At 39.5% G+C, this 23,645-nt stretch overlaps 1 protein-coding gene across 2 annotated transcripts in view; it reads left to right on the top strand.

The window, feature by feature from the left end:
- A2ML1 (alpha-2-macroglobulin like 1) overlaps positions 1-22,635 on the top strand; it is a 52,997-nt gene extending 30,362 nt beyond the window's left edge. Inside the window, exons 29-36 of one of the 2 annotated variants that reach the window (XM_053554631.1) lie at positions 254-468; positions 11,993-12,208; positions 12,375-12,502; positions 12,679-12,769; positions 13,072-13,140; positions 18,821-18,923; positions 21,277-21,353; positions 22,251-22,635. In XM_053554631.1, coding sequence (XP_053410606.1) covers positions 254-468; positions 11,993-12,208; positions 12,375-12,502; positions 12,679-12,769; positions 13,072-13,140; positions 18,821-18,923; positions 21,277-21,317 — 863 coding nt within the window. In that variant the 3' untranslated portion in view covers positions 21,318-21,353; positions 22,251-22,635. The remainder of the gene's footprint in view (positions 1-253; positions 469-11,992; positions 12,209-12,374; positions 12,503-12,678; positions 12,770-13,071; positions 13,141-18,820; positions 18,924-21,276; positions 21,354-22,250) is intronic. The other variant, XM_053554632.1, reaches the window with a different exon arrangement.
- Positions 22,636-23,645: the final 1,010 nt, after the last annotated feature.

Here is a 23,645-nt window from a genome sequence, read left to right as displayed (position 1 = left end):
AATTAATCAGCTGATTTTGAGAAATATATCATTTTAACCTATGATTAATTCTTTTTTAAATTTCAGATTAATGTGAGGGCACAAATAATTAGGTTACAATGTTTGCTTTTGTTATTCAGAGTCTCTATTATAATCGTGCGTAATTAATTCTTGTTTGGTACTTTGTCTGCTTTAAGATGCAGCATTTTACAAAGTGAATATGGGAGAAACAGTTCCTTTCAAGACCTTTCTAGTTATTTTTCTTTTTCCGTAGGAGAATCCATTCACTGGAGCCAGAAACTTACTCCAACCTCAGATGCCAGCCCCTGGTCTGAGCCTGAGGCTCTAGATGTGGAACTTACATCATATGTATTGTTGGCCCAGCTCATCAACCCCAGCCTGACTCAAAAAGACATAGCCAGGGCCACTAGCATAGTGGCTTGGTTGGCCAAGCAACGCAATGCATATGGGGGCTTCTCTTCCACTCAGGTAAACAGACTGCTATCCCACTATTAGTTACCTGTCAGGTAGAATCAGATCATGTGTGGAGGTAGAGGAAAAAATACTGCCCTTGCCCTCTAGATCCAGGATCTTTATTATTATTATTTTTTTTTATTAAATCATAGCTGTGTACATTAATGTGCTCATGGGACACCATACACTGGTTTTATAAACCGTTTGACACATTTTCATCACACTGGTTAACATAGCCTTCCTGGCATTTTCTTAATTATATGTTGAGACATTTATATTCTACATTTACTAAGTTTCACATGTAACCTTGTAAGATGCATTGCAGGTGTAATCCCATCAATCATCCTCCCTCTACCCATCCTCCCCCCTCCCTTCCCTCTCTCTCCCCCTTCCCCATATATTCTTATAATTGGGTTACAGCTTTCATATGAAAGCCAAAAATTAGTTTCATAGTAGGACTGAGTACATTGGATAATTTTTCTTCCATTCTTGAGATATTTTACTAAGAAGAATATGTTCCAGCTCCATCCATGTAAACATGAAAGAGGTAAAGTCTCCATCTTTCTTTAAGGCTGCATAATATTCCTTGGTACACATATATCACAGTTCATTAATCCATTTGTGGATCGATGGGCACTTGGGCTTTTTCCATGACTTAGCAATTATGAATTGGGCTGCAATAAACATTCTGGTACAAGTATCTTTGTTATAATGTAATTTTTGGTCTTCTGGGTATATACCTAGTGGAGAAATTATAAGATTGAATGGCAGATCTATTTTTAGATCTCTAAATGTTCTCCAAACATCTTTCCAAAAGGAATGTATTAATTTACATTCCCACCAGCAGTGCAGAAGTGTTCCCTTTTCTCCACATCCATGCCAACATCTCTGGTCTTGGGATTTTGTGATATGGGCTAATCTTACTGGAGTTAGATGATATCTCAAAGTAGTTTTGATTTGCATTTCTCTGATTGATTAAAGATGATGAGCATTTTTTCATATGTCTGTAGGCCATGAACCTGTCTTCTTCAGAGAAGTTTCTCTTCAAGTCCCTTGCCCAGCCTGTGATGGGATGACTTGTTCTTTTCTTGCTTATACGTTTGAGTTCTCTGTGGATTCTGGTTATTAAATCTTTGTCGGTGACATAATCCGCAAATATCTTCTCCCATTCTGAGGGCTGTCTGCTTGCTTTAGTTACTGTGTTCTTGGCTGTGCAGAAGCTTTTTAGTTTGATCAGGTCCCAGTAGTGTATTTTTGAAGCTGCTTCAATTGCCCGGGGTCCTCCTCATAAAATACTCGCCCAGACCAATTTCTTCAAGGATTTTCCCTGCACTCTTGTCTAGTATTTTTATAGTTTCACATCTTAAGTTTAAATCTTGAATCCAGTGAGAGTCTATCTTAGTTAATGGCGAAAGGTGTGGGTCCAGTTTCAGTCTTCTACAGGTTTCCAGCCAGTTCACCCAGCACCATTTGTTAAATAGGGAATCTTTTACCCACTGAACGTGTTTAATTGGGTTGTCAAAGATCAAATAACAGTAAGTAGCTAGATTCATCTCTTGGTTCTCTATTCTGTTCCAGACATCGACTTCTCTGTTTTTGTGCCAGTACCATGCTGTTTGATCACTATTGATTTATAGTATAATCTGAGGTCAGGTAGTGTGATTCCTCCTGCTTTGTTTTTATTTCTGAGTAACGTCTTAGCTATTCGAGTTTTTTTCTGATTCCATATAAAATGAAGTATTTTTTCAAGATCTTTAAAGTATGACAGTGGAGCTTTAATAGGGATTGCATTAAAATTGTATATTGCTTTGGGTAGTATGAACATTTTAACAATGTCGATTCTTCCCAGCCATGAGCATGGTATATTTTTCCATTTGTTAACATTTTCAGCTGTTTTTTTCCTTGAGTTTCATAGTTCTCTTTATAGAGATCTTTCACATCCTTTGTTAGATAAACTCCCAAATATTTCATCTTCTTTGGCACTACTGTGAATGGAATAGAGTCCTTAACTGTTTTTTCAGCTTGACTATTGTTGGTATATATAAAGGCTACCGATTTATGAATGTTGATTTTGTAACCTGAGACGCTGCTGTATTCCTTGATCACCTCTAAGAGTTTTGTAGTAGAATCCCTGGTGTTTTCCAGATATACAATCATATCATCTGCGAAGAGCGAAAGTTTGATCTCTTCTTACCCTATATGGATACCGTTGATCACCTTTTCTTTTCTAATAGCAGTGTCTAAAACTTCCATTACAATGTTAAAGAGCAGTGGAGACAATGGGCAGCCTTGTCTGGTTCCTGATCTGAGTGGAAATGATTTCAATTTAACTCCATTCAATATGATATTGGCTGTGGGTTTGCTGTAGATGGCCTCTATCAGTTTAAGAAATGTCCCTTCTATACCAATTTTCTTAAGTGTTCTGATCATGAAGGGATGCTGGATATTATCAAAAGCTTTTTCTGCATCAATTGAGAGAATGATATAGTCTTTGTTTTTTAATTTGTTTATGTGCTGAATTATACTTATAGATTTACATATATTGAACCAGCCTTGAGACCCTGGGATAAAACTGACTTGGTGGTGATGTATAATTTGTTTGATGTGTTGCTGGATTCTGTTTGTTAGGATCTTGTTGAATATTTTTGCATCTATATTCATTAGTGATATTGGTCTATAATTTTCTTTTCTTGTTGGGTCTTTTCCTGGTTTGGGGATCAGGGTGATGTTTGCTTTATAGAACATGTTGGGTAGTCTTCCTTCTTTATCTATATTTTAGAACAGGTTGAGTAATATAGGTACTAGTTCCTCGTTAAAGGTTTGCTAGAATTCTGACGTGAAGCCATCTAGTCCCGGGCTTTTCTTTTTAGAGAGATTTTGTATGGATTATGCTATTTCAGAACTTAATATTGGCCTGTTCAACATTTCCACTTGATTCTGGCTAAGAAGGTGACGTGCTTCCAAGTATTGCTCAATTTCCTTCAGATTTTCATATTTCTGAGAATAAAGTTCCTTGTAATATTCATTAAGGATTTTTTGAATTTCTGAGGTGTCTGTTGTTATTTTGTCTTTGTCGTTTCTCATTGATGAGATTAGAGATTTTACTCTTTTTTTCCTGGTTAGGTTAGCCAAAGGTTTATTTATTTTATTGATCTTTTCAAAAAACCAACTTTTTGATTTATTGATCTGTTGCATAATTCTTTTGTTTTCAATTTCATTTAATTGTGCTCTAATTTTGGTTATTTCTTTTCTTCCACTGTGTTTGGGGGTAGGAATGTTCTTCCTTTTTTTTTTTTTTTTTTTTTTTTTTATTGTTGGGGATTCATTGAGGGTACAATAAGCCAGTTACACTGATTGCAATTGTTAGGTAAAGTCCCTCTTGCAATCATGTCTTGCCCCCATAAAGTGTGACACACACTAAGGCCCCACCCTCCTCCCTCCATCCCTCTTTCTGCTTCCCCCCCCATAAACTTAATTGTCATTAATTATCCTCATATCAAGATTGAGTACATAGGATTCATGCTTCTCCATTCTTGTGATGCTTTACTAAGAATAATGTCTTCCACTTCCATCCAGGTTAATACGAAGGATGTAAAGTCTCCATTTTTTTTAATAGCTGAATAGTATTCCATGGTATACATATACCACAGCTTGTTAATCCATTCCTGGGTTGGTGGGCATTTAGGCTGTTTCCACATTTTGGCAATGGTAAATTGAGCTGCCATAAACAGTCTAGTACAAGTGTCCTTATGATAAAAGGATTTTTTTCCTTCTGGGTAGATGCCCAGTAATGGGATTGCAGGATCGAATGGGAGGTCTAGGTTGAGTGCTTTGAGGTTTCTCCATACTTCCTTCCAGAAAGGTTGTACTAGTTTGCAGTCCCACCAGCAGTGTAAAAGTGTTCCCTTCTCTCCACATCCACGCCAGCATCTGCAGTTTTGAGATTTTGTGATGTGGGCCATTCTCACTGGGGTTAGATGATATCTGAGGGTTGTTTTGATTTGCATTTCTCTAATATATAGAGATGATGAACATTTTTTCATGTGTTTGTTAGCCCTTCGTCTGTCATCTTTAGAGAAAGTTCTATTCATGTCTCTTGCCCATTGATATAAGGGATTGTTGGCTTTTTTCATGTGGATTAATTTGAGTTCTCTATAGATCCTGGTTATCAAGCTTTTGTCTGATTGAAAATATGCAAATATCCTTTCCCATTGTGTAGGTTGTCTCTTTGCTTTGGTTATTGTGTCCTTAGCTGTACAGAAGCTTTTCAGTTTAATGAAGTCCCATTTGTTTATTTTTGATGTTGTTGCAATTGCCATGGCAGTCTTCTTCATGAAGTCTTCCCCCAGGCCAATATCTTCCAGTGTTTTTCCTATGCTTTCTTTGAGGATTTTTATTGTTTCATGCCTTAAATTTAAGTCCTTTATCCATCTTGAATCAATTTTTGTGAGTGGGGAAAGGTGTGGGTCCAGTTTCAGTCTTTTACATGTAGACATCCAGTTCTCCCAACACCATTTATTGAATAGGGAGTCTTTCCCCCAAGGTAAGTTCTTGTTTGGTTTATCAAAGATTAGGTGGTTGTAAGATGTTAGTTTCATTTCTTGGTGTTCAATTCGATTCCAAGTGTCTATGTCTCTGTTTTTGTGCCAGTACCATGCTGTCTTGACCACTATGGCTTTGTAGTACAGACTAAAATCTGGTATACTGACGCCCCCAGCTTTATTTTTGTTACTAAGAACTGCCTTAGCTATACGGGGTTTTTTCCGGTTCCATACAAAACGCAGAATCATTTTTTCCAAATCTTGAAAGTACGATGTAAATACTTTGATAGGAATGGCATTGAATAGGTAGATAGCTTTGGGAAGTATAGACATTTTAACAATGTTGATTCTTCCCATCCATGAGCATGGTATGTTCTTCCATTTGTTAATATCCTCTGCTATTTCCTTTCTGAGGATTTCATAGTTTTCTTTATAGAGGTCCTTCACCTCCTTCGTTAGGTATATTCCTAGGTATTTCATTTTCTTTGAAACTATGGTGAAGGGAGTTGTGTCCTTAATTAGCTTCTCATCTTGACTGTTATTGGTGTATACAAAAGCTACTGACTTGTGGACATTGATTTTATATCCTGAAACATTACTGTATTTTTTGATGACTTCTAGGAGTCTTGTGGTTGAGTCTTTGGGGTTCTCTAAGTATAAGATCATGTCGTCAGCAAAGAGGGAGAGTTTGACCTCCTCTGCTCCCATTTGGATTCCCTTTATTTCCTTGTCTTGCCTAATTGTATTGGCTAGAACTTCCAGCACTACGTTGAATAGTAAAGGTGACAGAGGACAACCTTGTCTGGTTCCAGTTCTAAGAGGAAAAGCTTTCAGTTTTACTCCATTCAGTAAAATATTGGCTGTGGGTTTGTCATAGATAGCTTCAATCAGTTTTAGAAATGTGCCACCTATGCCTATACTCTTCAGAGTTCTAATTAGAAAAGGATGCTGGATTTTATCAAATGCTTTTTCTGCATCTATTGAGAGGATCATGTGATCTTTATTTTTGCCTCTGTTAATATGGTGGATAACGTTTATAGACTTGCGTATGTTAAACCAGCCTTGCATCCCTGGGATGAAGCCTACTTGATCATGATGAATGACTTTTTTGATGATAAGCTGTAGTCTATTGGCGAGGATTTTGTTGAGAATTTTTGCGTCTATGTTCATGAGTGAGATTGGTCTGAAATTCTCCTTTTTGTTTGGGTCTTTTCCTGGTTTTGGTATCAGGGTGATGTTTGCTTCATAGAATGTGTTGGGGAAGATTCCTTCTTCCTCAGTTTTTTGGAATAATTTCTGCAGTACAGGAATAAGCTCTTCCTTGAAGGTTTGATAGAATTCTGGAGTGAAGCCATCTGGACCAGGGCATTTTTTAGTTGGAAGCTTTTTTATTGTTTCTTTGATCTCAGTGCTTGAAATTGGTCTGTTCAGGAGGTCTATTTCTTCCTGGCTAAGTCTAGGGAGAGGGTGTGATTCCAAATATTGATCCATTTCCTTCACATTGTCAAATTTCTGGGCATAGAGTTTCTGGTAGTATTCAGAGATGATCTCTTGTATCTCTGTGGGATCAGTTGTTATTTCCCCTTTATCGTTTCTGATTGAGGTTATTAGAGATTTTACTTTTCTATTTCTAGTTAGTCTGGCTAATGGTTTATCTATTTTATTTATTTTTTCAAAAAACCAACTCCTTGTTTCATTAATTTTCTGAATGATTCTTTTGTTTTCAATTTCATTGATCTCTGATTTGATTTTGGATATTTCTTTTCTTCTACTGAGTTTAGGCTTAGATTGTTCTTCTTTTTCCAATTCCATAAGATCTCTTGTGAGATTGTTGATGTGCTCTCTTTCTGTTTTTCGAATGTAGGCATCTAAAGCGATGAATTTTCCTCTCAAAACTGCTTTTGCAGTATCCCACAGGTTTTGGTAGCTTGTGTCTTCATTGTTGTTATGCTCAAGGAAGTTAATGATTTCCTGTTTTATTTCTTCCTTCACCCATCTGTTATTCAACAGAAGATTGTTTAATTTCCATGCCTTTGGGTGGGCTTGAGCATTTTTGTTAGAGTTGAGTTCCACCTTTAGTGCCTTATGGTCTGAAAAGATACAAGGTAAAATTTCAATTCTTCTGATTCTGTTGATATTTGTTTTGTGTCCCAGGATATGATCAATTTTGGAGAATGTTCCATGGGGTGATGAGAAGAATGTATATTCTTTATCTTTGGGGTGGAGTGTTCTATATGCATCTATCAAGCATAGTTGTTCTAGGGTCTCATTTAAATCTCTTACATCTTTGTTTAATTTCTGTTTAGAGGATCTGTCCAGCTCTGTAAGAGGTGTGTTAAAGTCCCCTGTTATGATGGTATTATCAGATATCATATTGCTCAGACTGAGTAAGGTCTGCTTCAAGAATCTGGGAGCATTTAAATTGGGTGCATAAATATTTAGAATTGAAATGTCTTCTTGTTGTAGTTTTCCCTTGACCAATATAAAGTGACCATCTTTGTCTTTTTTGACTTTAGTTGCTTTAAATCCACATGTATCTGAAAATAAGATTGCAACTCCTCTTTTCTTCTGAATTCCGTTTGCCTGAAAAATTGTCTTCCAACCCTTGACTCGGAGCTTTAATTTGTCTTTTGAGGCCAGGTGTGTTTCTTGCAGACAGCAAATGGATGGCTTGTGTTTTTTAATCCAGTCCGCCAATCTATGTCTCTTCAGTGGGGAATTCAAGCCATTAACATTTATTGAGATAATTGATAAGTGTGGTAGTATTCTATTCGTCTTATTTGGTGAGAGTCCATTGCTTAATTTTATCTTTTGCATCAGTGTGGAGGTTAGGTTTTGTCCTTTGATTTCTGAGTTCTTACTTTGCTGCTGATCCATTGTGGTGGTCAGTGTGCAGAACCGGTTGAAGTATTTCCTGTAGAGCTGGTCTTGTTGTGGCGAATTTCCTCAATGTTTGTATATCTGTAAATGATTTGATTTCTCCGTCAATTCTGAAGCTTAGCTTAGCAGGGTACTGAATTCTGGGCTGAAAATTGTTCTGTTTAAGTAGATTAAAGGTAGATGACCATTGTCTTCTTGCTTGGAAAGTTTCATTAGAGAAGTCTGCGGTCACTCTGATGGATTTGCCCCTGTAGGTCAACTGGCGCTTACTCCTGGCAGCTTGCAGAATCTTTTCTTTTGTCTTGACTTTGGACAGGTTCATCACAATGTGTCTTGGAGAAGCTCGGTTAGAGTTGAGGCGACCTGGGGTCCGATATCCCTCTGAAAGCAGTGTGTCAGACTCTTTGGTGATGTTTGGGAAATTTTCTTTTATAATATTCTCTAGTATGGCTTCCATTCCTCTGGGGCATTCTTCTTCCCCTTCTGGAATTCCTATAACTCGTATGTTGGAACGCTTCATAAAGTCCCATAATTCTGACAGTGAACGTTCTGCTTTCTCTCTCTTCTTTTCTGCCTCTTTTACTGTCTGAGTTATCTCAAGAACTTTGTCTTCTACCTCTGAAATTCTTTCTTCTGCATGGTCTAACCTGTTGCTGATACTTTCCATTGTATCTTTAAGTTCCCTAATTGACTGTTTCAGTTCCTTCAGGTCTGCTATATCCTTTTTATATTCTTCATATCGTTCATCTCTTATTTGATTCTGTTTTTGGATTTCCTTTTGGTTATTTTCCACTTTATTAGCAATTTCCTTCATTGTTTCCATCATTTCTTTCATTGTTTTCAACATGTGTATTCTAAATTCCCTTTCTGTCATTCCTAACATTTCTATACTGGTGGAATCATCTGCAGTAGCTACCTCATGGTCCCTTGGTGGGGTTGTTCTAGACTGGTTCTTCATGTTGCCTGGAGTTTTCTGCTGATTCTTCCTCATGAGTGATTTCTTTTATCTGTTTCCTTGCCCTAATTTTCCTTTCACTTCCTCTTGCTCTTTAAGTTCTTGTGCCTGTGGACTAAGGGTTATAGGACCAGAAGGGTGAGAAGGTTGAAGAGCAAAAAAAAGGGGATGAAAGAAAGGAGGACCGAGCGATAAGAAAAAAAGAAAGATAGAGAAAGGAGAGGGGGTGGGTATAAGGAATATTGACAAAAAGAAGAGAGGCACAGAAAGAGGGAGACAGGGCAATATAGGTGTACAGTAGGGTACTTTGACACAACCTTAAAAAACCCCACCTTCTGGGGGTGCCCAGTTGCGTGGTTCCCTTGAGGTCAGCAGCTCTTTGCTAACCTGATCAGACACAGTACCCCACCTCCACCAAGTAGAGAGGAAAGACAAAAATGCTTTAAATCAAACCAAAAGAAGCAAACAGAAAACTTTACGGGGATAAAATTGGGTGAAAAACCAAATTATATCGGTAGAAACACTAGCAAAAATGAAGTTGAAGTTATTAAAAAAGGCAGCAATGGGAAATTATAATTAAACTAGGAAAATTGAGAAAGAAAAAGGGATCTGTGTGGAAAAGATTGAAATTAAAAAAACAAAAGAACATCAGCAACGTCAAAATAAACAAACAAAAAAAAACAACCAAACCAAAAAAAAAAAAAAAGAAGAAAAAAATACACAACCAAAAACAAAGCAGTTTGTATATGTTATTGAATATTGTCTGGGCAACACGTGGTCTTCTGGGGTATGAGATGTTAGTCACAGTTCTGATATGACTGGAGGCTGCTGATTTCTCAAACCCCAGCAGGTAGACACCCTAAATCTCTCTTCAGCCTACTTAAAAGGCACTTTGAACTTGTAAACTTGCTGAGCAGAAGCTTTCCCAGCTTTCTCGCTGGAATCGCTGCTGAAGTGGCTATGCACTTACTCAGTGTGCCAAAACCGATCTCACTCTGCCCCTGAGGGTTAGGGCTGCAAGACGGCTCAGACCCCACCCTTAGGCTACTTGGTTGCTGGGTTACCAGCTCCCACCCGTTTCTAGCTCTGCGACCCTGAGGGCAGAGCTCGCCGGGGCAGATCTCTGACAATGGATCCGTGTGACCCACCGCCAAACACTATCAGCTCCGTCTGGCTCAGTGGCTCAGACTGGGGCCCTAGACAACGGCCAAAGTTCTCCGCACTCCCGCTCAGGCCTTCCCCAAGGCAGTTCAACTCAGTGCCAAGTGCAAGGACATCAAAACAGTTCACAGGTAAGGCCTTTCTGGTTTGCAGTCTCGCTGCTACTGAACTTACAGTTGTGGGCGGGTTTAGACGGATTGAACACACGCGACCACTTGCCGGCTTTCCACTGTTTTAGTCCTCCTCTTGGGGTCCAGAAGTCTCTCGCTGACTCCCTGTATTTTCATAGGAGTGATGATAGGCAGTTCCCACCAGCCAGAGATGCCTGGAGTCCTATCTCCCCAGACTCACGGTGCCCAGATGCAAGGAAGCTGTTACTCGGCTGCCATCTTCAGATCCGGAATGTTCTTCCTTTTCCAGTTGCTTGAGATGTCCCATTAAGTTGTTAACTTTCTCTCTTTCCATTCTCTTGAGAAAGGCTTGCAGTGCTATAAATTTCCCTCTTAGGACTGCCTTTGCAGTATCCCAGAGGTTCTGATAATTCGTGTCTTCATTGTCGTTTTGTTCCAAAAATTTGACAATTTCCTTCTTAATCTCATCTCTGTCCCAGCTATCATTCAGCATAAGGTTATTTAACTTCCATGTTTTTGTATGAGTGTGCGGATTCTTGTTGTTACTGAGTTCAACTTTTATTCCATGGTGGTCCGAGAAGATGCAAGGAATAATTTCTATTCCTTTAAATTTACTGAGGTTAGACTTGTGACCTAAGATGTGATTGATTTTAGAGTATGTTCATGGGCTGATGAGAAGTATGTGTATTCAGTTTTGTTGGGATGAAATGTTCTGTAGATGTCTGCTAAATCCAAATGTTGGATGGTTAGGTTTAAATCTCAAATTTCTTTGCTCAGCTTCTTATTGGAGGACTACCCAACACTGCCAAAGGGGTGTTGAAATCTCTGACTATTATGGAGCTGGAGGAAATTAAGTTGCTCATGTCTGTTAGAGTTTCTCTTATAAATTGAGGTGCATTCTGGCTGGGTGCATAAATATTAATAATTGAAATCCCATCATATTGAGTATTACCCTTAACAAATATGAAGTGACCAATCTTATCCTTCCTTACTTTTGTTGGTTTAAAGCCTATTGTGTCTGCAAATAAAATTGCTTTTTTCTGGTTACCATTTGCCTGAAATATGGATGACCATCCTTTCACCCTGAGTCTATATTTATCTTTTAAGGTAAGCTGTGACTCTCGTATGCAGCAAATATCTGGCCTGATTTTTTGTATCCAGCCAGCTAACCTGTGCCTCTTTAGAGGACAGTTTAAGCCGTTCACATTAATGGAGAATATTATAAGTCTGGTAAAATTTGGGGTATCAAGATTTTCAAAAGTCCAGTGGACATTTTTAATCCTTTCACCACTGTGGAAGTTGGAGTTTGATCAAAAGTTTCTGAGTGAGTTTACTTTTGTGGTAGAGAATTGGGCTGATCATTATGGAGGATAGATCTGAGAATATCCTTAAGAGCTGGTTGATAAATTGTCACTAAGAGAGCATGGTATAGGGAAGTTCGAGCCTTTTCATTCTGAAAATGTAATTTATATAAATTACAACAAGGGGAAAGAAAGAAAAAAAAGAATGAAGTGTTCCAACAAAACTGTCCTATCCTGCTTTACATAATAAGAATTTCCACATGTCTCAGCTTCCCCAGAACTACTTCTTTTAGAGAAGTAGCTCTCTAAAAAACAGTAGAGCCTCCATAGCTGACCACGTCCCTACATTGACCAACTCCTCAAGTTGACTTAATTTTCATAAACCAGACGTGCACCACAAGTACATATCAGTACAGTAGGCCTAGTTCCTTATGTTGACACTCTTCAGATGTTGACCAGTTTGTTATAGTCCTGTAACCCATACGGACAACCACATGTATGGGTTATAGGGTTAAGGTTAATTCCAATGGCCGACACAATAGTAAACGTAAGCTTGATTATTTTCCTCAGGATACTGTAGTTGCTCTCCAAGCTCTTGCCAAATATGCCACTACTGCCTATGTTCCATCTGAAGAAGTCAACCTGGCTATAAAATCCACTGAGAATTTCCAGCACACTTTCAACGTACAGTCCACCAATAGATTGGTATTTCAGCAGGAGACTCTGCCCAACATCCCTGGAGTATACACTTTGGAGGCCTCTGGCCAGGGCTGTGTGTATGTGCAGGTGAGCAGCGATCCATGAGAAGGAGAGAGCATTGGAAGGGAGAACCCGGGCATCTTTGCCTCAAGTAGAGCCTTTTCTCTTACTTATTTGTAAGAAAAGTAGTTTGGACTGTGCAATCCTTAAAGTTCTTCCCAACTCTGACTAGTTACCTGTTTCTTCCTACCAGATGGTGTTGAGATATAATATCCTCCCTCCTAAAAACACAGAAACCTTTAGTCTTAGTGTGGAAATGGGAAAAGCTAGATGTGAGCAACCTACTTTACCTCGATCCTTGCAGCTCACTATCCACACCAGGTAAGGAATGCCTGAGTGGCATGGAAGGGAGGTTGCCTGGGTCATAGAAGTTGAGCTGGAATGTGTGTGTGTTGGGGATGCAGAGTGAAGTGAAATAATAGACTCACAAAAGACAAAAATAAAATAAAGTAAAAAAGAAGTCATAGGCTCACATGTTTGCTTTTTTTTGCCCTCAGTTATGTGGGGAGCCGCAACTCTTCCAATATGGCTATTGTGGAGGTGAAGATGCTATCTGGGTTCAGTCCCCTGGAGGGCACCAAGCCGTTAGTAAGTTGCTTCTGTTTTCTTTGTTTTTCTAGGTGCAAAGGGACCTATCATTACCATCAAAAAACCAAAAAAAAAAAAACTAGCGAAGTGGGCATGATGACGTACACACACCTCATGATTAGAGTATCTAATGGGCTACAAAGGTGCATCAGATATATGGAATGGAACCTGTAATAGTCTTGATTCCTTTTTCCTACCTTGTTCACAGTATACATTGTTTCTTTGATCTTGACAGAGCTTTGGAACATCACTCTAGGGGATAGGGAAGGCTCTGGCTCTTACGTTTTTCTTTTTTTTATCAGCTTCTCCAGCAACCACTAGTGAAGAAGGTTGAATCTGGAACTGACATACTTAACATTTACTTGGATGAGGTAGGTATTCAGGAACTAGACCAAAGAGCTAACTTGCTTATGTATTGTTTAGACTTCTTTTCAATCTCAGTATACCAGTGTCGCATACACAGGGATAAGGGACCTGAAAGAGTGAGTCCACAATCATGAAACGAGTTCTCCCTCCATGCTGGTATACTACACAACACCCTATTGCACCTGTAGGGGAAATCATCCAACAGATCGATAATGGGAGCCATTGATGGAATTAAAAAAAAAAATTTTTTTTTTTTTTTTTGAGGCAGTCTCACTCTGTCACCCTCAGTAGAGTGCCATGGGTGGTGTCATAGTTCACAGCAACCTCAAACTCTTGGGCTCAAGTGATCCTCCTGCCTCCACTTCCTAAGTAGCTGGGACTATAGGCTCTTGTCACAATGCTTAGCTGGTTTTTCTACCTTTTTTTTTTTTCAGTAGGGACAAGGTCTCGCTCTTGCTCAGGCTGGTCTCTCTGAGTTCAAACAAACCACTTGCCTCAGACTCTAAGAGTGCTAGCATTACAGGCGTGAGCCACCGGGTCCAGCCACATTTAAAAATTTCTAGTAGTTACATTTTGTTTTTTTTTTTGAGACAGAGTCTCACTCTATTGCCTATTGCCCAGGGTAGAGTACCATGACCTCAGCATAGCTCACAGTAACCTCAAATTCTTGGGCTCAAGTGATCCTCCTGCCTCAGCCTCTCAAGTAGCTGGGACTTGCCAAAAAGCCTAAATAATTTTTCTATTTTTAGTACAAATGGGTCTTGCTCTTGCTCAGGCTGGTCTCAATCCCAAGCTCAAGTAATCCACCTCACCCTCCCAGAGTGTTAGGATTACAGGCATGAACTACTGCACCTGGCCAAGTAGACACATTTTTAAAAGTAGAAAAACAGGGAGGCACCTGTGGCTCAAAGGAGTAGGGCACTGGCCCCACATACTGGAAGTGGTGGGTTCAAACCTGGCCCTGGCCAAAAAAACTGCAAAAAAAATGTAGAAAAACAGATGAAATTAATTTTAGTAATATATTTTAGGCAACCTTATATACCCCACAATGTTTCTATTTTGCTATATAATTAATATATCAAAGTATTAATGAGATACGTACTTTTTTTTCTTTACTACATCTTTGAACGTCAGTATATATTTTACTTTGTCAGCACATCTCAGTTCTGCCTGGCCACATAGAGTGCTCGGTAGTTGCGAGTGACATTGCAGTTATAGAGTACAATAGAGTGGTTAATAGCAGAAGCTTTGAAACCAAACTACCAGGGTTACATCTTTGTTCCAGCACTGGCTGTGTCAGCAGACAATTACAGAGTGTCAGCTGTAAAATGAGTGTGGGGAGTGGTAAAAAATTATCTATCTCATAGAGCTCTCAAAAGAATGAAATTATTTAAGACCCTGGCAGTGCCTGTGGCTCAAGCAGTAGGGCGCCGGTGCCATATGCTGGAGGTGGTGGGTTCAAACCCAGCCCCGGCCAAAAACCACAAAAAAAAACAAACAAAAAAAAGAAATTATTTAAGACCCTTAAAAATATTTAGAACTAGTCCTGGTATAGAGTAAGCCTCAAACATTAGCTGTTGACATTATTTTAAGGTAATGTTAATGTTCACTAATATTAATTAAACATTCTATATAACCTTTCATTTCAACAAAATAAGTTCTGGAAGACCAGTAATGCTCTAAAAACTGTTATAATGTGTTTTTTCATGATATTTTGCAATATACAAGGAACAAAATATTCTTACTGTATAATCAATAGACAAGAGCATCCCAAATCAAAATTTTCTGTTGTTGGCTGGGCACCGTGGCTCACAATTATAATCCTAGCACTCTGGGTGGCTGAGGCCAGAGGATCACTTGAGCTCAGGAGTTGGAGACCAGCCTGAGCAAAAGTGAGACCTCATCACTACTAAAATAGAAAAACTAGCCGGGCGTTGTAGCAAGCCCCTATAGTCCCAGCTACTTGGGAGACTATTGCCTGAGCTCACTAGACTGAGGTTGCTGTGAACTACGATGGCACTCTACCCAAGGTGACAGAATAAGAGTCTGTCTCAAAAAAATATTTTGTTTTGCTTTTGTTAGTAATATCCATTTCCAACCCCCCCGCTCATCCACCAACCCATTCATCTGTGGTTTTTGTTTTTAACTTCCAGGATCCAGGGTTTTGCTATTTTGAGTGAGCCCTCCATAGTTTCTTTTGAGACAACTCTGGTTAGTCTATCAGGAACTACCCTGTAATCTTGATGTTGCAGTTTAAAACTTACACAATTTATTATGCTTTTCTACACACCTTATTTGAGTCTCACAGCAACCCTCTTTATACATGAACTTAAGGAGACTGAGGCATGGGGTAATCGAGTGGCTTACCCAAGTCAGTAGCAGAGATGGGCATAAACACAGGTTTCTAACTTCCACTCTGCCATTCCTGAGACTGTAATGACCTGTTCCTCAGTGTACCCTGCCAAATCTGTCAATCAACTTTTAATTGGAAACATCAAGTCTAATAACCTAAAAGCCAAAGTTCATGCTTATAGTTGTGGTTATTTGCCCTTTCCTGGGTATCTTCTTTTTTTTTTTTTTTCTTGATTGGTTTCAACAGAAGACGATCTTATTCACATTTACAGTCTTCTTTATTTTCTAATGAATTTAAACTAAAAATTTCCATTTAAGTTCATTCCAACTCTGTCACAATTTTAGACAAGTTGTGTTTCATCATTTAGTTCTATTTCTTAATTTTATGGGAAATGCATGGAATTTTTCATAGTCATCTTTTTATTTTTAATTACTAATTTGTTGCATTGCGGTCTGACAACAGTCTTTGTGATATGATCCTCAAGAATGTACTGTTGTTTCTTTTATAACCTAAGCTATGACTTATTTTTGTAAATGTCCAGTGTTACAAGCCAAAAGAATGTCTTACTCTTTTTCTCTTGGGTATGGATTCTGTTCTAGATGAAAAATCCAAGATCATTATTTCTATTATTCATGTGTTTAATAACTCTGCTTATTTTTCTGCTTGATTTAAATCTCCAAAAAGGGTAGTTTAAATATCCAATTATAATGTTTGATTTATCCATTTATTTATACATATCTATCAGTTTTTCTTGATATATTTTGAAAGTATGTAATTAAATGCATTTGTTTTTGTGAATATGTCTTATTCAATTTTCCTTTTTTTAGTATATACTATTAGCGTATTAGTGTTTTTCCGTAGCATATGATTATTATATATACATTGTATGTTTTTGCCTTCGATTCCTTGGGCCTTAGATTTCATTTGGTCAGATACCAATTAAGACTGCTAGCCCAGCTTTCTTTTATTTTTAGAGACAGAGTCTCACTTTGTTGCCCTCTGTAGAGAACTGTGACATCACAGCTCACAGCAACCTTCAGCTCTTGGGCTTGGGTGATTCTGTTGCCTCAGCCTACTGAGTAGCTGGGATTACAGGCACCCATCACAATGCCCAGCTATACCCACTGAGCCACAGACACTGCCTACTATCCCGGCTTTTTTTGGGTTCACATTAGTCACTTACCTTAAATCCTTATGGCAACCAAATATGGACAAAAACAGTGCTTCTAAAATTTTTTGGGTTCAAGATCTCTTTATACTGTTAATTTACTGATGACCTCAAAGAGTTTTTGGTGATAGCTATTGGTATTTATTTATTTACTTTGAGACCAAGTCTCACTCTGTTGACCTGGGTAGAGTGCCCCGGTGTCATTGTAGCTCACAGCAACCTCAAACTCCTGGGTTCAAGCTATCCTCTTGCCTCAGCCCCCCTGAGTAGCTGGAACTATGTGCCCTCATGCCCAGCTAGTTTTTCTATTTTTCTTTTAGTAGAGACAGGATCTCACTTTTGCTCAGGCTGGTCTCAAACTCCTGAGCTCAAGCCATTCACCCGCTTCAGCCTCCTAGAGTACTGGGATTACAGGTGTGAGCCACTCCACCTGGCCTATAGCTCCATATCTAATTTATAACATAAATATAATTTTCCTGTTAAGTCAATTTATACAAATATCTTAGAGGCTACATTTATTAATTTATTCAAAAATATTTATTAATCAACCCATACAGGCCAGACATTTTATGGAGTAGTGGAAATATAGCGATGAAAACAATAGACATAGCTGGGTGCCATGGCTCATGCCTATAGTCCCAGTACTCTTGTAGGCTGAGGCAGGAGAGCACTTGAGCTCAGAAATTCCAGCAAGAGTAAAACCTCTTTTCAGAAAAAGAGAAAAATTAGCTAGACGTGGTGGCATGTGCTATAGTCCAAGCTACTCAGGAGGCTGAGGCAGGAGTATCAAGTGAGCCCAGGAATTTGAAGTTGCAGTGAGTGATGATCATGCCACTGAACTCTAGCCTGGGTGACAGAGAAAGACCTGTCTCAACAACAACAGCAGAAATAGACATGATCCCTGCCCTCTCAGAGCTGATATTCTATGGGAAAGACAATGTTCAAGTTTCTAAAAATTACATATATTTACATATACACATATATTTTTTCCTATTTCCTATAGTGATTTCAGTAGTAATAAATGCTCTGCAAGATAAAGAGAGAAAGAGTACTTATGGGGTAGGCCAGGCATGTGACTATTTCATTTATCTACTTATTTTTAGAGACAGGGTCTCGCTTTGTTGCCCAGGCATATATGATATCTTCATGGAGTGCAGTGACCCAATCACTCACTGTACACCCGAATTCCTGGGCTCAATCAATCCTCCTGCTTCAGCCTCCCAAGTAGCCGGGACTACAGGCACCAGTTTCAATGCCAGGCTCATTTTTTAATTTTTTTGTACAGATGGCTTTTCCTATACTGCTCAAACTAGTTTCGAACTCCTGGCCTCAAGCAATTCTCCTGCTTCAGCCTTCAAAGTGCTGGGATTATAGCTGTGAGCCATTGTGCCTAGGTGGTGTGATTCTTTTAAAATAAGGTGGTCAAGAAAAGTCTCTCTGAGGAGTTGTCATTTGATCAGAGACCTGACCAAAGAGAAAAAAAACCAATAGGGAGGGCAGCGCCTATGGCTCAGTGAGTAGGGTGCCGGCCCCATATACTAAGGGTGGGGGGTTCGAACCCAGCCTTGGCCAAACGGCAAGAAAAAACAGCCGGGTGTTGTGGCAGGCACCTGTAGTCTCAGCTACTTGGGGGTCTGAGGCAAGAGAATCACCTAAGCCCAGGAGTTGGAGGTTGCTGTGAGCTGTGACGCCATAGCACTCTACTGAGGGTGACAAGTGAGAGTCTGTCTCTAAAAAAAAAAAAAAAATAGGGAACATGCAACTGTTGGAGTAAAATAGAAATCTCTGTTTCTTTGACCACTTTGGCTAATTTAGTTAAAGAAACATGAGTCCTAGTGGACCATGAATGGAAGGAACTAATCCAAAAGAGGGCCAGGGAGCAGTAAGATACTCAGAAGAAAGAGTTAGAAAGTCAGCAGGAGGCAATATTTTTTTTTTTTGGCCGGGGCTGGGTTTGAACTTGCCACCTCCAGCATATGGGACCAGCGCCCTACTCCTTGAGCCACAGGCGACCCCCAGGAGGCAATATTTTAAAGATGAACAGTAGGGCAGAGGGATAGGTAAAAGGTTGCATGAAGACAGCAAGGGTGCTTTAACCTCACTTTATGTAGAGCATTATTTTCTTTTTTGTTTTAATGCACTATTTTGTCTGCTTTCCCCACAGCTCAGTAAGGAGACTCAGACCTATAGCTTCACCATAAGCCAAAGTGTGCTGGTCACCAACCTGAAACCGGCAACCATCAGAGTCTATGACTATTACCTCCTAGGTGAGCCCTGAGATCTTACCTGCATCTCCCATCTTGCTTCCACCTCATTCTTCATGGTATCTCGCTTAATTTTACAAATACTCCTTCCCAAGCTAAGTAGCACATAACTATACTACCTGATCTCCCAGAACATTTTAATTCAATTGTCTGGTATGTTTTTAGAAGTCTTCATGCTAGAGACATTTTATATGATGTGGTCCTTAGACCAAGAGAACAGTGTGGAACATTGCTCTCAAAGGCCTATTTCTAATATTTTTGCTTTGATTAAAAATTTGTTACAACATGTAAGTATGAGACCTGACACTCATACTTTAAGTTCGCAAATGCATCCTAGAAAAAGTGCTACATACCTGGTTGCTGAATATCACTATGGTCACATTTATTTATTTATTTATTTATTTATGACAGAGTCTCACTATGTCACCCTTGGTAGAGTGCCAGGGCATCACAGTTCACAACAACCTCAAACTCTTGGGCTTAAGTGATTCTCTTTACCTCAGCTTCCCAAGTAGCTGGGACTACAGGCATCTGCCACAATTCCTGGCTAATTTTTTATTGTTGTTGTAGTTGTCATTATTGTTTAGCAGGCCTGGGCCAGATTCAAAACCGTGAGCCCCAGTGTATATGGCAGGCACCCTAACCACTGGGCAATGGGTGCCAATGTATATGGTCACTTTAAAGTCCTCCTCTTGGGAAGCTGTGTGCCAATGCCAGGGTCTAGTCCACCCTTCAAAGCAATTTTGGAACTCTTTATCTGGAATGGCCATAAGAGCTCTCATCATATTACCCTTGATGTCCTGAATGTTATCAAAATGTCTTCCTTTCAGTATTTTTTTTGGGAAAAGAAAAAAGTCCCTGGGGGCCAGATCTGGTAAGCAAGGTGGGTGGTCCAATATTGTTATTTGTTTACTGGCTAAAAACGCCCTCACAGACGGTGCTGTGTGAGCTGGTGCATTGTCGTGATACAAGAGCCATGAGTTGGAGAAACGTTCAGGTTGTTTTCATCAAATTTTTTCACACAGCCTTTTCAGGACTTCCAAATACTAAACTTGGTTAACTGTCCATTTGATGCAAATTTATAATGAACAATTCCTCTCATATCAAAAAAGGTTAGCAACATTGTTTTGACACTTTATTTGGACTGATGAAATTCTTGGGTTGTGGAGAATTGGCTGACTTCCAATGTTCACTTTGATGCTTTGTTCCAGGGTCATATTGGTGCACCCATGTTTCATAATCAGTGACAACACGGCCCAAAACATTGCCTTGCCTCTCCAAAAGGTCTTGGCAAACCTCAACTCTCCTTTGCTTTTGTTCATCAGTGAGCTCCTTTGTGACCATTTTTGCAGACACCTTTCTGCAAAAGGTGTCTTAACATCAAGATTTTCAGTTAAGATTTTCCTGTTTCTCTATCAATGTTTACATGGCCTACTATGCTTCTCATAATCAGCCAAAGATTTTGATGCACAATTTGATGAATTTTTGCAATTTTTTTTGGGGGGGGGAATAGAGTCTCACTTTGTCACCTCTGGTAGAGGGCCCTGGGTGTCATAGCTCACAGCAACCTCTAACTCCTGGGCTTAAGTGATTCTCTTGCCTCAGCCTCCTGAGTAGCTGGAACTATACACACCCGCCACAATGCTTGGCTATTTTTAGAGACAGGGTCTTGCTGTAGCTCAGACTCGTCTCGAACTCGTGAACTCAGGGGATCCGCCCACCTTGGCCTCCCAAATTGCTAGGATTACAGGTGTGAGCCTCCACGCCAGCTTTTTGCAATGTTTTTTGGTCAGTTCTCCTCATTACTGGCTGCCCTGGCCTTTCTTCATCAGTGATGCTTTCTCGCCCCTCAGAAAAACGTTTAATCCATTTTTACATGCCATTTTCTTCATCTCATTATCCCCATAGGCTCGGACTAATATGTCTATGATTTCAATTTCATTTTTGCAGAGTTTAACAAGAAATTTAATGTATGTTCATTGTTCTAATTTGAGCTCCAACATTCTCATTATAGCACAGAAAAACATATGACAGCAATAATGAATGCCACTCAGCAAGACCTCATCACATGTGGACACACACACAGCTCTGAGACATTGATATGCCAAAGTTATAAAATCTTACTGAGTTGTTTGTACAGAGTTGCCAATGTAAGCATAGGATGGCAAGTTTGCAAACTTAATTATCAAACCTTGTATTAGTGATAAAAATCTTCTTATAATTCTGTATATGTTCATAATTTGTAGGGATATTCTGAAAAGGATGAAACAATAGATTTTATGAAGCATTTTGTCTTTCTGAGTGTATAAAGCTCATGAAGTAATAATACATGCATATGTGTCATTTTATTTTACAGATGAGCAGGCAACAATTCAGTATTCTGATCCTTGTGAATGACGTTATGTCCAGCAGAGAAAAGGATGGATTTTGGGGGTAAGATAGTAGTACTCAGAAGTTAAGAGGACCCTCTTTTGAGTTATTATGATTGTCTTTTGGAAGCTCATTTTTGATACAAAGTGAGTTTTCCTTTTTGTGCTAAACTCTTTTGTGTGTGTGTGTGTGTGTGTGTGAGATATTGTCTCAAGCTGTTGCCCTGGGTAGGGTACCATGGCATCATAGCTCATAGCGACCTCAAACTCTTGGGCTCAAGCGATTCTCTTGCCTCAGACTCCTAACTAGCTGGGACTAAATGTGCCTCCTGCAATGCACAGCTATTTTTTTTGTTGTTGTTGTAGTTGTCTTAGTTTAGCCAGCCCTGGCTGGGTTCAAATCCTCCAGCCCTGGTGTATGTGACCGGCACCCTACCCACTGAGCTACAGGTGCCACCCATGTCCTAAACTCTTTTTTTTTTTTGGTTTTTGGCCGGGGCTGGGTTTGAACCCGCCACCTCCAGCATATGGGACCGGCGCCCTACCCCCTGGAGCCACAGGCGCCACTGTGTCCTAAACTCTTAAAGAGACCATAATCCCCAGTAGTTCACATCAGAAAAAGCTACTAGTGGCATTTGTATGAGGATTTCTATGTAATTTTTAAATCAATGTTTTTTTCCAATTAGACTGAAGCTAGATTGATTTCTTAAAAATTATTTTACATAATATATATCTTGTGACATAAAAATACTAAAACTAATTTAAAGGTTACCTGATTCCACACCAGTGAGATAATATCATTAATAATCTTTTCGTGCATTTGTGAGATTGTTTTTTTCTCTATAGACATGCCAGGTACTCTGACACCTGTCATAGAAAAAAAAACCCTATATAAATTTAAAGACTTACTGAATATCATGATGTCTTCTTCTATTGTTTTATTTGTTTGTTTGCTTTTCAGGATATAAGCCAGAAAGGACTAACCCTCTATGGCATTGCTGGAGGGTAGAACATTCTTCTGTCTCTTGCAGCAGAACTCATTCAATCAACTAATTTGATTTCTCTGACCAGTAGATGGGAACAGATGAGCAAGCCTGACCTTTAGTTCCTTTCTACTCCATCTCAGTGATCACACAAAGGAGGTGTTACCTGGGAATGATGAAAGGGGAAGATATGCAGGTTAGCTATTTGGTTTACCCATGCAGGGGACTCTCCAGAGAGGAGATGGTGGTAGGAATGAACCAGGAAAGATAAGAATGCCTTCTTGGAGTTTAAATCTAAGGGAAGGTATAATGTAGGACTTTGGGATTAGGCTTAAAAGAATAAAGTTTAAATATACAATCTGTGCATTTGTTTCTTTCGTATTTCTTTCTATACCTTAAGTTATTTTTAAGACGATGATCATTGTTTAACAAAAACTCACAACTTGGGCCAGGCTCTGTGGCTCACATCTGTAATTCTAGCACTTAGGAGGCCAAGGTGGGAAGGTCGCTTGAAGCCAGGAACTTGAGACCAGTTGGAGCAAGAGTGAGATCTGACAAAAAATAGAAAAAAATCAGCCAGTAGGGGTGCCATGTACCTGTAGTCCCGGCTACTCAGGAGGCTGAGGCACTGTGATACAGGATTCCACCACTCAGGGCTAGACAGGGAGCCTTGCATTCTCTGGGCCCAGGTGAGCTCAGAAGTCAGACCCCCATTTCCAGGTACACAAGCAGACTACCTTTTTCAGGACACACCCTCTGGGCTCTGATAAGGTCATGAACAAAGCAGCCTGTGATGGTTTTTATGAAGTGGTTCCACCTTAGGCAGGAGCACACCCTCTAATCCCTTCTCAGGGACAAAGACTGTAAAGGACCTGATGACTTTTGCCCTAGTGAAGGAGGAACTACATTCATTCATTTGTTAATGTAATCATTATCTACCAATTGCCAGCCAAGTGTAATCCTCTAGATTTAAGACCCCTAGATAAAAGAGCAGGCGTGGACACTCCCAAGTGGGTTCTTCTGTTCTTTCCCCCTTATGGAAACTCTGGTGCTTTTTATTTCTGTATTCCTTTCTAACTTCTAATAAAAGTCCTATCTTGCCACTGATATATGGTCCGTGGGTTCATTCTTTGAATCCCGGAGACCAAGGACCTACTGAAGAGCAAAATTCTGGTATCAACTGGAACCCAGAAATTTGAAGTTGCTGTGAACTATGATGAGGCCGCTGCACCCCAACCTGGGCTACAGAGCAAGACTCTGCCTCAGAACAAGCAAACAGACAAATCTCACAATTTGGCTTATTCTTTAAACCTTTCGACCTAGACTTCTCAAAGAACTGTGTTAAAGATGCAGTGATGAGTTAGAATAGAGAA

This window comes from Nycticebus coucang, chromosome 12 (genome assembly GCF_027406575.1).
Source record: "Nycticebus coucang isolate mNycCou1 chromosome 12, mNycCou1.pri, whole genome shotgun sequence".
Taxonomy (NCBI): Eukaryota; Metazoa; Chordata; class Mammalia; order Primates; family Lorisidae; genus Nycticebus; species Nycticebus coucang.
Note: the sequence above shows the minus strand (reverse complement) of the source record. Positions and strands in the feature narration are given on the sequence as shown.